Consider the following 15,711-nt stretch of genomic DNA (forward strand, 5'->3'; position numbering starts at 1 on the left):
CAACATGTTCATCATTTCTCTTTTGTTTGTTGGCTTTGGTTATGGAACGTGGTACAGTTTACAAATTCGGATTAAGGAATAGAGTAACACTAATCTTTTTATTCACTCCAATATCTCAATTCATTCGTAAATTGATATTATAGAGACTGTGCTCTGAAAACAAGGTTGTGCAATAATGACTGAGCCATTCAGCTGCAGATCTCAGAACACGAAGCTCACCAGATAGGAGGTCTCTTGCCATCTGCCTTCTAACAACAAGTCTTTGTGATACAAAGTAGCATTTAGATTCTTCCATTTCCTGCAAAGGCACCCAATACACCTTTTTCAAAATCTCCATTGTCGGTCACTGCGTGGCAATTAGTTGAGAAAATTGTTCGATAGTACCTTGATGCAAGCACTATGATCCTCAATTAATCTGTTGATATGAGACAAGAGGATCTTATGTGCCTCCAACTCTCTGCTCCTGTCCTTTAAAGGAAGCCGAGCTAGTCGGCCATCATGTTGTGCAGCTTCTTTTGACAAATCATTCAGCTCTGAGAATCATATTATACTGTTAATACTTTCAGCATTAGCCTCAAAAAATGGTAAAAGAGTGACTAATTTGATTTGAGCACCTTGAGGAATGGTACAACAGAGTATACGAGCAAATGCACGGAGAGACTGTGGAATTCCTTTCCCTTTCCCTATAGCAGATTTCACTTCCCTGAGAGATCACCAAAACTATAATTAGATACACATGTAAAAAGCTCTGTTACTCAATAACAAGTCGCTCTTAACAGCTTTCTCACTACACCTCTCCCATGTCTCCATTCTATGTAAGCAGTTAGAAATTCTATTGGCTTGGTGACATTCTAAAACTTAACATTAGCACGTACTTAATTGTGAAAGTATCACAAGAAGAGTGAAAGATATTGATATCTTTCACAGTTCGAGTGTGATGTGTCCGGAGAAGTCCCAGCTTCATGATGCGAAGAGGATCATCATTCGGCACAACCATTTGGATTTGAACCTATAAGTCACCACAGCAGTATCAGTTTGAATCTTGATACTAATCTTAAGATAATGACAGTGTGAAGTTTCGACATCACATTCAGTCAATCAAATGACAATGAAGTTCAAGGCTGGTGAGTAGTATTCAATCCAACATCTATAGATCAATGTTATTACGGCTATGGTGATGATAAAGAAAACAAACCTCGTCATGAATGTTGTAAGGGAGGGTAAATCCAAAATCTAACATGAGTGTAGCATTTGAGAATTCACCATACTTAATGAACACCTACACATAGATGTCATGTTTGGTAAGCTTTAAAGTCCATGAGTTTTAACCAGTCACTGGCATTGACCTCAACCAAAATAACATCCTTGAAAAAGTTAGCGACTATAAAAATAAATAAAAAATAAAGAGAATTCATCCTACGAGAAGTTAAACTAATCGTGCTATAATGTTGACCTCATCACCAGGACTGTAGTTACGATCTGCAGTGACCTGCAAAAATGAAAACTTGAAATCAGTGTACTGGCTTATTTCAGTTTGTTTGCGAGCCTTTAGAGTCAAGAGAAAGTAACAAGGGATCAATAACCATGCAGCTTTACTATGTCGATGTACCACATAACAAATGTTGATTCACTCTATCACTATCGTAGAATACCAAGTAGATGTGTGCTAACACTAGACGAAGAGAATGCATAATATTGACTAACAGGAATGGAAATAAACCTCTGATAGTTGCTTGTCTTCATCGCTAATAACGATTGATGCAGAAAGCCCATCATGGTTCATGAAGTCTGCAAACGGAATCTGTTATATTGTCAGAACATCTATCGTACCAGAAATCACCATTAGTAAACTGGAAAGATGCAGAACTATATTGAAAGCAATACCAGAGATATGCCTTTTGAGGTTTCCCATGCACGAGATCCCACTGGCCAGCAACAAATTATCCAGATCGAGTAAGACCAACACAATAATTTAAAACCTCCCTTGTGAGGGAGTATACATGGTTGAGAAAACACCAGAAACAGATATATAGCCAAATGGATTACATGTGAAGTCAATTTCTCACCTAAAGCATATGCGTACATGAAATCTTCCAAATCTGGGCGTTTAATCACCATGGGACAATGTTGTTTATATGCCTAAGAATCTCAAAAAAGGTGATTTTAGAACTTTAATTCACGAAGATGAAAAAAAAAAAAATCACACATGTAAATATATCTACCAAACATACACATATGTATACTGCGTACTTGGTTAGCTTGACATAGGACATAATCATAGTACCCTTGCTATTATGCTAAGACTGGTGATGAAATGAATTAAAAACTTGAAGTTAATTTAAAAATCAATACCAATGAGTCTAATATTTGCTTTGACTGTCAATAATTTGTCAGCAGTAGATAATATAGCACCTTGATAGACCCCAACGTGGTTGCTCAATCTAATGGTCTAATACCACCACGAGACCATACAGAAAACAGGAAAAAGTTTCATAACTATATAGTCTATATGGGTGTGCCTTTCTCATGGGTCCATACATTATTCTAAACGGTAGTAGGCCTTCTAAGCAATCAGGAACCCCAACCAACCAATGTTTTCATTACCAAATGAAGATAATTTACTAATCGTGGGATAAAATAAAGTAGCGACTGTGTCAAATAGGGGTGTAAGAAAGCAGACCCTCTCTTTTATCTAAGAAAATGTTCAAAAGACTGACAAATGCAGGGAAATATCAGAATTTTCATTAGAAACCAACATATCAGGATCACTAAAAAAACAATATTTACCTGTGCTACAATTGAGAATTCCTTTTCAATCTGAGCTTTTTGTTTTACTGTTTCCTTGTGAATTGCACTACAACGAATCATGCTGAACTCATCTTCACCCCAAAATATCTAAGAGAATAAGGAAACCATCTTCATTATTCTGCATTGTCCAAAATAGCATGGCTACGAAATTGACAGTAAGGCTTACTTATATTGGAAAAGGTAGGAAAAGAAAAGAGTAGGTGGAAAATTTAAGAAGCTTTGGCGTACCAGGTTATTTGGATTGCATCTTAACCTATAATTATAACATTTTCGACATTCAAAAAGTGACCAAAACAAATGCTGGAACATGTGACCGCTATAAGGACTAGAGTGAAATCTGACCGTGCTGTGCATCTCTGCAGGCTGAGGAAGTCGGCTGATATAAGGGACCCATCGAGACTTCTGATTCAGAAACAATCAGAGACTCAAGTCAAAACCAAAACACTCACTCACATGAAGTGGGACACTTATTTAAAAGTTAATTGCCCAAAATGATGATGCTAGCATACTTGACCCATTTTCTTCTCGCTTATTAGAACAGCAGCAAGCTTTCCAATATTCCCAACTTCATCAGTCAATGAAACTATAATATCCAGGGGCAGCTCATCTGGAGCTATTTGCTGAAAATTTCTGTTAGGCAACACTAAATAGCCTGTATAGACTCTTCAATGCTTCTTAAGACACATAATAACGGAAAAGCTCGTTTCAGTAGACAGTAATATACCGCTTTAAAAGGGACTTTCAACATGCAGTCCCCGGCGTGGATAACTTTTGAGGCAAAAAGTGACCTGCTCAAAAGTTGATATAGTAAGCATGTTAGTATAATTGACATTAAAGACAAAACATCACACCAGGAGACAGCCTCTGGTAGGAGATGAAATTGGTTATTCTCACAAATCACAATCACTCGATATACAAACTTCTCTCATATGGATGGAATATAATCAGATGACAAAATGACATGGTTCAAATTGGTCCAATGTTTCAACTGTTAATGACAAGACAGATCCATGTTAAAGAGAACATATAGACAAGTCATACAGATTAAGCTGCTGCAAAAGGTATCAACAAAGAATCTGATCATACATTGACTGGACTGCCAAGAGCATACCAGACTGCTAGGGAACTTATACGTAGATGTATTGAAACGGAGGAAATGCGTCTAACAATCCCAGATAACTTCCGGTAAACAGAAAACGAATTAGTCAAAAATGGACTTGAAAAAAACTCTTGCATCGTATTCAAAAAATCACCAACCAACCCACCTGCCATAGGTGGATTTACCAATCGTAAGCGTGTTAGTTATCTTCGATCCAGCAATTTGTTCTAACCAGGGTAAGAAGTCCTTGTCCAAAGAGGCCTAAATTATGAAATGGATAAGATGATAAATCCTCTTTTGTCAGAGAGAGCAAATAAGTTCTATACAACATCTTCTTAAATCTAGAACTTAACAGTCTGTTTGGTTTTCCAAAGATAGAAGAAGGTAAAAGAAACAGAAAGGTTTCATCTTTGGTATCAATTGCTACCATTAGAGGAGAAACATAACTCAGAACAATTCTTGGAACACCGTTGAACTACACTCAGGAATCATAAAAGCTTTAAGGGGAAACATATTTAACACTCGGGATAATCAAGCTGTGCACCTTTAGTCCTTCACATTTCACAAAAGTCTCAATTTTTGAGAAATCAAACCTGAGTTTGGGGCTCTAAAGGTAGTTTCCCAGTGAGACTCATACGCTTCGCTAAGCTAAAACTGCGCTGTTGCTGAACCCCGAACAGCTTCACCGTCGAAATGCACAGTAGCATCTCCGGCCGAATTGGCTGGCGCGTGAGCAACCACCGCTCGTATTTATGGCTCCGTGTCTCCGACTGCTGCCTGAGCAGTCAGAACCATCGGATATTGTGAAACTGAGATAAACCGAATAACCTTCGGTCCGGTTTGTTTCGGTTTAATTTCTTATTTGGTTTGTTCAACTAAATCGGTTTATTTTTAATTGATTTTGCAGACACCTTACTTTTCAAGTGAAATAGCCTTGAGAATAATTACTTGCCTCTATAGTGTCTCCTCATTGTGAAATTTCACGAATATAATTGCAGTGTTAGTTTAAATGTCGATTAAAAGGTTAGAACTTGGAGAGTAAAACATATAGTTTACTGACAAGTTAATGCAGTTTCTGGCCTTTTTTTGTATGGAGGCAAAACCGCAAAAGTCACTCAACATCATCTTCCACAATACATCTCTACTGGAAATATTGCACTAATCATAGGTGCTTTCTGTAATCCCAAATCCTAAAGAGACTGAAATTTATTATTGATGTCAAAAGTAATACAATTCAAATACACAATCAATCAACGAATTCAGTAATGGAAAAAAAAAAAAAAAATAGTCAAATACAACATATGTTTTTGGTTTTTTTAAGTAACATAAGCTGTTTCACACTCTCACCTTCTCTTGTTCTTGCTCCCAAGCAACAAACACAAGTAAAACAAAACCCGAAAAAGGAATCCGAAACCTACCGTGATAAGCAAGCAATTCCATTTACTAAGCTGCGTCACTCCTTGCTGCTTCAGAATATCAGCACCCGTAGTTAAACACGTTGATCTCGATATCCTCATCCCGATCGATCTGCTCACAGAATCCAAAAGCTTCAGCTTCATCCCATACGCCAACTCTCCCAAAGGAGTGTTATCGAAAATCTGAACACCTCTCACAAAACACTCTGTAGGATCCGAGAACTCGTTCTGAAGAACCGCTTCGTACGGATACTTAACCAGAGAAAGATAGTGAAACCAGATCCAATACTGAGGGATACGATCTCTGTTGATGAAGAAGCCACTGAACAGCAAGAAGTAAGCTAAAATGGCAACAACGATCGTGTAGCCTAACATCACATGCGGAACGACGCCGGATAAGAAAGTCACGAAGGAGCTTCCGGACCAGAACGAGGCCAAGATGATTAAGCAATAGAACAAAAAGCCCATTAACCCTCCTTCAAGCCCAACAGCCCAAAACGTCGTCGCCGCGAAAGCTACAGAGAGGAAGATGAGCGAAGGGAAGGTAACAATGGCGTGAGAGAGGACGTAGGAGGATCTCCGGTAAGCGTTGTAAGCTGTTTCTCTCATGAAAATGTAACGTTCCTGGAGGAACACGGGAAGAGCATCGGCGCAAGTGTAGAACATTGTTGACATCGCGAACGCGAAGAACCCTAGCCGCTCTTGTACTCCTTTTGGTGAGTTGTCTAGTCGCCAGAACACGGTGGCTAAGATGAATCCGGTGACGGTTACGGTGGCTAACCGCATTCCGATTAGCTCCGGCTGTCTTCTGGAATTGAGGATTGAGCGTTGTGTGAGAGTTTTGATCTCGATCCAGAACGGATTCGCGAAGGCAGGTACGGCTAGGGTTCCGCCACCGTGGTTTACGGCGGATGAGCCAGCGCCGCCGCCGGATACTAGCTTCCCTCTGCTTATGCTGGCGGAGATCGCTTCTTTTAGGGTTAGGTTTGGGTTTGGAGAAGCCGGCGGAGTTAGGGTTTGAGGATTGCTCTGTTTCTTCATCTCTTGCCATTTCTTGTTGAATTCAACTAATGCTCTTGTTCCTCCAGCTGATCCTTCGACTTCTCTGATGAGATCGAGCGTGAACTCTGTTTGATTCTCGTTTTCCGGTATCGGATTACCAAATCCGGCGAAAAAACTCGGCAAACTCGCCGGAGAACCACTGAAGACGGTGTGACCACGTGACAAGAAGATGAGACGATCAAGCAAACTGAGAACTCTGTGACTTGGCTGATGAATCGACATGATCACGATACTACCACTCTCTGCGATCCTCTTCAAGACTTTGACCACCATGAACGCACTTGTGGAATCTAAACCTGAAGTAGGCTCGTCGAGGAAGAGAACAATCGGATCGTGGATGATATCGATTCCGATAGAAACTCGCCTTCTCTCTCCACCGGAGATTCCACGGTGTCCTTCGTCTCCAATGATTGTTTTAGCCGCGTTTCTTATCCCTAGCTGGTCGATTAGGGCTTGAACTCGGAGCTTCTTCTTGGATTTAGGTAAGCTTCTTGGTAATCGAAACTCAGCTGCGAACATTAGTGTTTCTTCTACAGTAAGCATCGGGAAGAGAAGGTCGTCTTGCATTACGTAAGCTGAGATAACTTTGAGCATCCGAGATTGGAGAGCTTCTCCGTTAAGCGTTAGCGTGCCTTTCAAGCTTCCTTTAGCGATCCGATTCGCTAAAGCGTCGATCAGAGTTGATTTACCTGAACCGCTTGCTCCAAGAACGGCAAGAATCTCTCCGTCACGAGTCTCGCCGGAGATATTGTCTAGAAGAGTCTTGGTCTTGGAGAAAGATGACTTCCTCCATGGAACCAGGTCGTGAAACTCAAGCTTCCGGCGAACAGAGACGTTGTAAGTGAGGTTGTTGAAAGATAGAACGAAGGGAACAGGGCGCATGTGATGATGATCATCTTCTCCGTCGAGTGACGATGAACCGTCTCGGTCAAAGAACTCATGAACAGGAGTCTCGTCGCCGACTTGTACCTTTCGAACGTCGCTAACGTTCTTGAGAAGTTGACCTAAAGTCAAAGATGAGCTAATGATCTCCATGGAATGAAACGGCGACGCATGATCGTCTTCTGCTACAAGGCGAGACATTTAAGAGTATAAAAGAGCGTAAAGTGAGAAAATTGATGTGCTTACACTTGGAAATTAAAACACTCTTTGCATGATCAAAGTTGTATGTTTTATTCTAAGTTTTGATGTAGAATGAAATGTGAATTTAGTCCTTATATATGTATATTAAGTAACGTGTTGTAAGTGTGTGAACAAGAAGGCTCGATGTATTGAATGAGTTACATTGCATCATGAGAAATCTGTTAGGTTAATGTTGTTGACAATAATATTTTTAGCGTTTGGATGGAAATGCGTTTTGGATTTCTCGTAATTTAATTTTACTTATCAGAGCCTAGAGGGGAGGTAATCTTAGAATTCCCAAGGTTGAACTGTGTATATGAATTGGGTGGCACGTGGCGATTAGGTGTGTTTATTTGAATGGAGAATTAGGTGAAGGGTGTTGATCTAACTGGAGGTATAGGATTGAGATAAGAACTTTCTTGCGTTTCCAATAGTGCTTTTTTGGTCAATCAATGGTTTTCTAGTCTTAATTTGTTTAATCGATTCTTTGGATATGTTGGTAGCGAAATAGTGATTGTTTGTATCGCAAGCAAATGTATACCTATTAGTTAAACTATTCACATTTTGTCATTTTCTCAACTAATTCTGCAAAATAAAGTTGTATTGTTCGATAAAGTAGCTTTGTATTCGATTTGAGAATTTGGTTGTGAGCTAGTATGTGCTAACTATTTAAAAACCCTTTTTTGGTTGGGCAAGACTAGACAAAATTTCAAACTTCATTTTCTGTTTTTCTCAATATATTTTGTTTAGTTATTGTTTCCTCAATTTTGTTAACTTACCGATTGTAAAACGTTTTTGTTCAAATATCATTAACCTTACCACAAAAAAAAAAAAAACTCCATATATTTTCTCTCAATTATTAAAGCGTAATTTTTGTTTTCTTCCTCGTGAGTCCCAATTATTTCATTTGATAATTAAGTTTTGTTTTCTAACAATTATTACGGTTGTATTGTTCTATATCGCAGGCACAATTGGGACACCAATGTGCGAATAGGTTCATTCTTGCATCGCCCTTTACGAATATTTAAGTTCGACGTTATATTTAGTCAATCAACCGATGAAGGATTTGACTGGGGAAAAGATCAAGGTGGTAAGGAATTGTGGGTCCTAAAGAAATGGGTTATCGGCAAGTAATTAAAGAATAAACAAATCAAAAGATTATAGGCAACTTCCTTTTATTTAGTACTTGATCAAACCCCCTAGACGTATTGGTAGCATGCAAGCATTCATGACGTACAGGCTTGGCTTCCTGTATTTCAAATCCTAAAGTTTGACTCCTTTTTTGGTTGACCTTGTAGGTTTAGGTGACTAACTTCTACCTAACCTACCCTTCCTTGCCGCCGTGAGCAAAGGGTCAAAGTTTATACTACCATCGAATAAACCTTAAAAGAAAGCTGGCTACTTCGAATTATATTTCGAGTAACTGTTTACTTTTGTATTTTAAAAGTGCAATTTTGTCAAATACGTTATGTTTACACCGACCACAAAAGATGGCAATTAGCTCACACGCACTAATATATATTGGTAGCATGTGGTATATATCCTTGATTTATTTTGAATTATTGATGTAGTTCAATACTGTTAAGTCAAAAGCATTACCAATTATGAATTAAAACTTTAGAATTTGAGTTTGAGTTGTAATATGTTATGATGATAGATTTAATATTTTCAGTTATATCCTTTTAAAAATTGTTAACTGAAAAATCAACTCAACATCTCGGAAAATATTGTTAGAGGTTAGTTAATATTTCCGTCTTCCAACCATTTTTTTCTTTCGCTAATATGATACCAAAAAAAAAAACATTATATAACATATATCATGATCAATATCTCAAAATTCAAAAGAAAGAAAAGAGCTTTTTTAGCAGTAAAAATTCTGTATCAGAAATTTACATTATTAATATATGTGACGTACTCACACCCTCTTATTTTTGCTTCCAAGCAACAACGAAAAATAAAATAAGATCCGAAAAAAGAATCCCCAAGCTAACGTCACCCACAAGCAACCCCATTTATCTAGCTGCTCAATTCCATGCTGCTTAAGCAAATCAGAGCCCGTCCTCAAACACGTTGATTCCGTTAACTCCATCCCCAAGTAACTGCTCATTGTATCTAAAAGCTTAGCCTTTGTCGATTCAGAAACTCCTTCCATAAGTGTATCATCAAAAACTTGGTTTCCTCTCACGAAACAACGGGAGGGATCATCAAACTCGTTGTGCAAAACAGCTTCGTAGGGATACTTTAGCAAAGAAATGTAATGAATCCATATCCAATAAAGATGGATTCTATCTCGGTTGATGTAGAATCCGCTGAAGAGAAGGCAGTATGAAAGATAGCCAAAGGTGACCATATAACTCATCATCACGTTTGGAATCACACCGGATACAAATGTAACAAACGAGCATCCCGACCAGAATGACGCGAAGATGATCAGAAGATAGTAGATGAACCCCGCCAGACCGCCATTTAGACCAACGAACCAGAACGTGGTCGCTGCAAAGCCGATGGAAAGCACGAAGAGATGAGGCAGAGTTACAAGAGAGTGAGATATAACGTAAGAGGATCTTCGGTAAGCGTTATGCGCAGTTTCTCTCAAGAAAATGTATCTTTCTTGAATAAAAGCGGGCAATCCATCCGCGCAGCTATAAAACATTGTGGCCATTGCGAATGAGAAGAAGCTTAGCCTCTCTTGGACACCTCTAGGAGAGTCATCCACTTTCCAGTAAACCGTAGCCAAGAGAAAACCAGTCATCATGACTATGAAAATTCGTGTTCCGATAAGCTCGGGCGTTCTGGTCCAGTTTATCATGTAACGTTTAGCTAAGATTACGGTCTCGATCCACCATGGGTTTACGTAAGAAGGAATGGAGCTGAATGAAGTAGAGACAAGTTTGCCTCTTGAAATGCTTGCGTTGATGGCTTCTCTCAAGGTTGATGAGTTATGGTGAGGTTCTTGGCGAACTCTAAGCTTCTTCTGTTGCCAATTCTTGTTGAATTCGACTAACCCTCTTGTTCCTTCAGAGGATCCTTCAAGCTCTTTGATTAGGTCAAGTATGAATTCTGCATTGTTCTCTTTAACCGGTATGGGATAACCAAATTCTGAGAAGAACAAAGGGAGAGTAGCTGGAGAATCACTAAACACACTCTGGCCAGAAGATAAGACGATGATACGATCAAGATACTCCATAACCCGACAACTAGGCTGATGGATCGACATAATTACAATGCTTCCACTACGTGCAATTCTTTTCAAAACTTGCACCACCATGAACGCACTGGTTGAGTCTAGTCCTGAGGTTGGTTCGTCAAGGAACAAGAGAATAGGACCGTGAATGATGTCGGTGCCAATAGATACACGCCTCCTCTCTCCGCCAGAGACGCCACGATGGCCTTCGTCTCCGATCAAGGTGTTTTTAACAGTTCTGAGCCCTAACTGATCGATTAGTGTTTCAACTCTGTCTCTCTTCTTTGATTTGCTTAAGCTTCGGGGAAGTCTAAACTCAGCAGCGAACATGAGGGTTTCTTCAACGGTGAGCATAGGAAACATGAGATCTTCTTGCATTACATAAGCCGATATAACTCTCAACAAACGAGATTGAAAAGCTTCTCCGTTTAGAGTTACCGTGCCTTTCAAGCTACCTTCCTCGATCCGTCCTGCCAATGCATCGATGAGCGTTGATTTTCCAGCTCCGCTTGCACCAAGAACGGCTATGATCTCTCCTTCATAAGCCTCTCCGGTGATACCATTGAGCAGTGTCTTTATCTGAGCAGGGCTATGTCCAAAACGAAGACCAAAACGCTTTTGAAGAATGACGTTATAGGAGAGGTCGTTGAAGGCGAGGATGAACTGAACAGATGGTATCTCAGATACATCAACATCGATCACGACGTCTCTTCTCAGCATCTCGCCGGAAGATTAAAATGTGTGTTCCTGTCTCGGCTCAACTAGAGCATGAGAACAATTAGTAAAATCTTAATAGTTGTATTAAGTATATGATTATAAGTATTTAATTTCATTTTTTTCTTTCGATATTGTACACCAGATTTTAGGAAGATTGATAATGATTCTAGTGGTTTTATTGATTAAAGTCGAGTTGCAATTTGAAAGACTCGCATATTGTGAATGCATACCAAAAAAAAACGCACAAGAAAAGAGAAAAAGTACGTGACAAAAAAAAAAAAGAGAAATAAAAAGTTTACCTAATGGCGTAGTTTTCTTAGAGCATCCTCTGCGGTCCGGGACAGTTGGTATTGCAATTTGGTGTGAAGTAAAGATCATAACCTATTGCGCTTAGGAGATAATTTACGGTGATTTTGGTTTTTTGAGTGAACGAAATTTTACCATAACTCGAGTGGTAAAGTAAAGTTTAGAAGTTTATGAAGCTTTGTTATAGAATCTATATATATGAAATAAGAAACTGTATATATACTCGTTTAATTGACAAGAGGTTTCGTGACGTATATTGAAAGGATGACCCATTACAAATGTATTGTGCATTTTGTATGTTGCGTAGAGGACACACACCATTGTTCCTGTTTTCTTATGGCTCTTGTTCTCTTCTGCAACATGCTTAATAAGCCGTCGTTGCACTTGCTTCTGATGTTGAACTAATATGCATGACGAACACATGCAAATCACATGCTTTTTTTTTTCAAGTGTGAGCGATGACTGTTATAGTCTTGTTAATTAGATTCACTATATTTGACATAATGGTAGAATATCGCTTTAATGCGATTGTGTGCAAATAAGGAAAGTCTTCTTTTGGATGAATTTGCTTGATTATTTGTGTGGTTTGGTGCAGTTAGGAAGGTGTGTGTTTGATCTCCAATTTTGATGTCCACATTAGACTCTTCCTCTTGACAAAATACTCAATTTGTGATCGAGGTGTTTTTTTAAACTATGAAATAAAAGGTAACAAAAGCAAATTTTTTTTTTTTGAAATCTTAACGTTATTGTTTAACATTTATAATAACACAACTATAGACATTAATAAACTAATTCATAAAATCATAACTATATGACACATGCAACCAAAACTCACAGAACTTTGATGATTAATTAATAGAGACTTATTTAAAATCATAGTTACAATTATCACTACACCTTCTAAAACATCACCATATTTTCGCTGATTCTTATTTTGTTAAAAACTTAAAATAGACGATAATTAATGTGCTGAAATTCTCAATTTACACGTAGTTCTCACTGAATTGCGCGTATTGCAAAATACTTAGATTGAATAGTAGTAGATTCTACAATAGTTTTTGGATTATGTTTTTAAAAAATCCATTTATTTCTCCAATCAAAATTTTAGCCTAAATGGATTTTCTAAAATATAGGTAAACTGGATTTTAGGTTTTTATTTACAATTCGTCGTAGAAACCAAAATTTCACATAATTAGAAATAAAATAAAAACACGTGAGACACTTCTAATTTTTCTTTTATTGCAAAAACTAAAAATCCATAAATCAAAAACCAAAAACTATAATCTAAAAACCATTTAAAAGCCCACTATTAGGCTTTAAAATGCGTATCTAAGTGGTCCGAATTTTATTTGTCAATTTTTTTGCTAGGGAAATTTTATTTGTCATTGATGGTGCGATGTTTTGTTCTCTACCCCCAAAAAAGGAATTATGATTTTCACCCGAAAAGGAAATAACTTGTAGTTTAGCGAATACATTTAATTCTTTAAATTTTATATACGATCAGGACCATTCACTCACGTGAATGCCATGCGCCATACTTATTGCATGTCGGTCTGCCCCATCAATCCAAAGATTTGCATTTTAAACAACGTGTAAGTAAGGTAAACGACACCTGCGATTTTACGACTTCGATCTTTATCAACCTTGTTGGATATGGGTTGCGCCCAATATGCCACTCGGCCCAACAAGACAAGCTAATTTTGATTTCGGCCCGACAAGATTATAAGAAAGTCATTAAATATTCCGCAGAGGGCAATCTCGATAATTCGCACCGGGAACCCTAGGGAACCCTAGATCAACAGTCCGCTATAAAAGACAACAACATTTATTGGGATCACCATCCGGATCCGGAGACAATATCTAAAGAGCAATACTTTGCATCGAAAACTGTTATTGTCTTTTGTATAATTCATTCCTATTTTCAGTTCGTCATTTTTAGCTTGCTAGTTCGCTTGTGAACTAACGAGCTCGATCCCGACTTGTTTTAAGTGACGATCTCACGTTTTCCCCGATTAATAAAAAATTTGCTTGCTCTTTTCCACAAAATCTTTATTTGTTTAAGTTGTGCAATTCCCGATACAAACAAATCTGTCGGAGAGTGAGAATCTTTTCTCGCAAACATCCACCTTCTAAAGGAATCAAGATGATTTTACAAGTATACACTCAAAATTAACTCTCTCTTACAAAAAGCAGATGAACCCCTGAAAAGCTCCTTGGAGACGAAAACGACTTTTAATTACTGTCTTATATATATCTTACTTCTTGTTACGGAAAACCCTAATTCACTAGGCCCAATTTATAAGCCCATCTTCAAGACTTCTTGGTAGGTTGATCTTAAATAGACCAACAGAAATAAGTCGACGTACATACTTCAACAATCTCTGATCCACATTTGGCTTCTATAGTCCCCTATATATTAAAAAGAGAAGCTAACGTGTCGTGTCATAAAGCTTTTGTGTCTAATTTTACACAATATTTTGCTCTTATAAATTCTAAAATTAGTAAATATTATTCACATATTAATAAATATTATCTCCTACATGTTTTGAAATTATTTTCAAAACCTATGTATTATAATATAATACAAAATTATAACATGAGATGTAAAAAATATATATTTAAATCATATTTTCGAAAATATAAATAATATTATTTCTTATTGTTTAAAATTTTTTGACCAGAAAAAAATTGAAATTAATTTTGAATAATATATATTGGAAAATCTTTAAAAAACAATTTGACGGCATCTTAAATTTATTTTAAATTATAAAATATTTAAACTTATGCAAATCCTAATTTTCAGTTTTCCATATAGAAAATTTTGGATATATAAGACTAACGTATATTAAAGATTCCTTAATTTCAAAATTAACATATTAAAAATATAAAATCTTATATATTTTTAATATTATTTCTTAAAGATTTCGAGGGACGGATTTTTATAGATAAAACAATATTATACCTCTTATGGAATATGGCTACCGGGACGGGTTTGACCCGCTTAAGAATTTAGGTCATTCGTTTCGAGAAGTTTTAATTTTTTGATGGTTTTTATCCGTTTCATAATTTACAAATTTTATACAATTCTGATTAATCACTAATTCGGTAAACGTTAGATTCGGGTATGTTGTTTTATGAATCTTAATTTTATGCTGAAACCTTTATTATTCAAAAATCACAAACTGAATGAAACCAAAGTAATATAAGTTGGAACTGTAAATAATTTAACAAATAATATAATATATTACAAACCTTATAGTAAACATAGTTTTTAAAATCAATCACGCACATACCTAGTGGAATCATTATTATGTACGTCTCCATATCCCATAAACCTGCACAAATTTAGACTTATACCAACACACTTACACACACATCAGTAGATTAACCATCTCAGATCAACCAAGCATTAATCATTAGTGACCAGACAACATGCTTGACGAGCTCCAGATGTGTAAATTTAAACTCACTGCCTTGGAGCCATCAACAATATCCATTGTCTCTTCCTGATGAGTTGCATTTCCAGCCTCTTCACTTCTTGACTTCTTGTAGTCACAGCCCTGTTTACTTATCTGGGATTACACACTCAGCAAACAACAATAAAAAAAACTGAAAACACCATGAAACCTATTTCATTCACCAACAAAATTCCTTTAAAGCAAGACTGCTTAATTATAAGCTCATTCAGTCATCACAAAGTTTCCTCGAATGGTTTCTGCTACTACGATATTCTAACTAACTATTGAATGGGTATTCAAGTGGTTCGGAATTATTTTCGTTTTGATATGCTTTATTTTATTTTGTCATTGAATAGTCTATACACTACCCAAAAAAGTATTTAATTTACTTACCAAACAACTTGGAAGTTATGAATCTTTTGATATAAATGTCGTATCATATTTCACCAGATATTTTGAGTTGTTCACACTTGTGTATTTTAACAACGATACGAAATGTCGAATACTTTTTTTCTTTTGCCAACCTAATTAATGTTGAAT

At 37.1% G+C, this 15,711-nt stretch overlaps 2 protein-coding genes and 1 pseudogene across 40 annotated transcripts; all 3 read right to left on the minus strand.

Annotated features, from left to right (window-relative positions):
* Positions 1-79: 79 nt before the first annotated feature.
* On the minus strand, positions 80-4,700 carry LOC147942841 (fructose-bisphosphate aldolase-lysine N-methyltransferase, chloroplastic-like). 38 transcript variants are annotated; one of them, XM_087453457.1, is made up of 17 exons: positions 4,501-4,679; positions 4,074-4,168; positions 3,895-3,987; positions 3,533-3,596; positions 3,318-3,438; positions 3,151-3,210; positions 3,037-3,061; positions 2,788-2,895; positions 2,067-2,139; positions 1,885-1,925; positions 1,721-1,788; positions 1,454-1,489; positions 1,196-1,279; positions 876-1,009; positions 615-703; positions 385-533; positions 80-298 (listed from the first exon to the last, which is right to left on the minus strand). In XM_087453457.1, the coding sequence occupies exons 10-17, from the start codon at positions 1,910-1,912 to the stop codon at positions 116-118; spliced, it is 771 nt and encodes a 256-aa protein (XP_087309583.1). In that variant the 5' UTR covers positions 1,913-1,925; positions 2,067-2,139; positions 2,788-2,895; positions 3,037-3,061; positions 3,151-3,210; positions 3,318-3,438; positions 3,533-3,596; positions 3,895-3,987; positions 4,074-4,168; positions 4,501-4,679; the 3' UTR covers positions 80-115. The 38 variants fall into 38 exon arrangements, with proteins under 38 accessions (XP_087309583.1, XP_087309576.1, XP_087309585.1 ...); XM_087453450.1 differs by having other exon boundaries at positions 1,721-1,801; positions 2,975-3,061; positions 3,318-3,428; positions 4,501-4,669; XM_087453459.1 differs by having other exon boundaries at positions 2,975-3,061; positions 3,920-3,987; positions 4,501-4,667.
* A 395-nt stretch (positions 4,701-5,095) lies between these two features.
* On the minus strand, positions 5,096-7,671 carry LOC104791793 (ABC transporter G family member 16). Its single transcript, XM_010517763.3, has one exon. The coding sequence runs from the start codon at positions 7,465-7,467 to the stop codon at positions 5,251-5,253; it is 2,217 nt and encodes a 738-aa protein (XP_010516065.2). The 5' UTR covers positions 7,468-7,671; the 3' UTR covers positions 5,096-5,250.
* Positions 7,672-9,233: 1,562 nt separating this feature from the next.
* On the minus strand, positions 9,234-11,909 carry LOC104791795 (ABC transporter G family member 17 pseudogene; annotated as a pseudogene). Its single transcript, XR_015559293.1, has 2 exons — positions 11,707-11,909; positions 9,234-11,451 (listed from the first exon to the last, which is right to left on the minus strand). The product of XR_015559293.1 is annotated as an ABC transporter G family member 17 pseudogene (transcript).
* Positions 11,910-15,711: the final 3,802 nt, after the last annotated feature.

Source organism: Camelina sativa, chromosome 6, assembly GCF_030686135.1.
Source record: "Camelina sativa cultivar CO46 ecotype springtype chromosome 6, ASM3068613v1".
Lineage (NCBI taxonomy): Eukaryota > Viridiplantae > Streptophyta > Magnoliopsida > Brassicales > Brassicaceae > Camelina > Camelina sativa.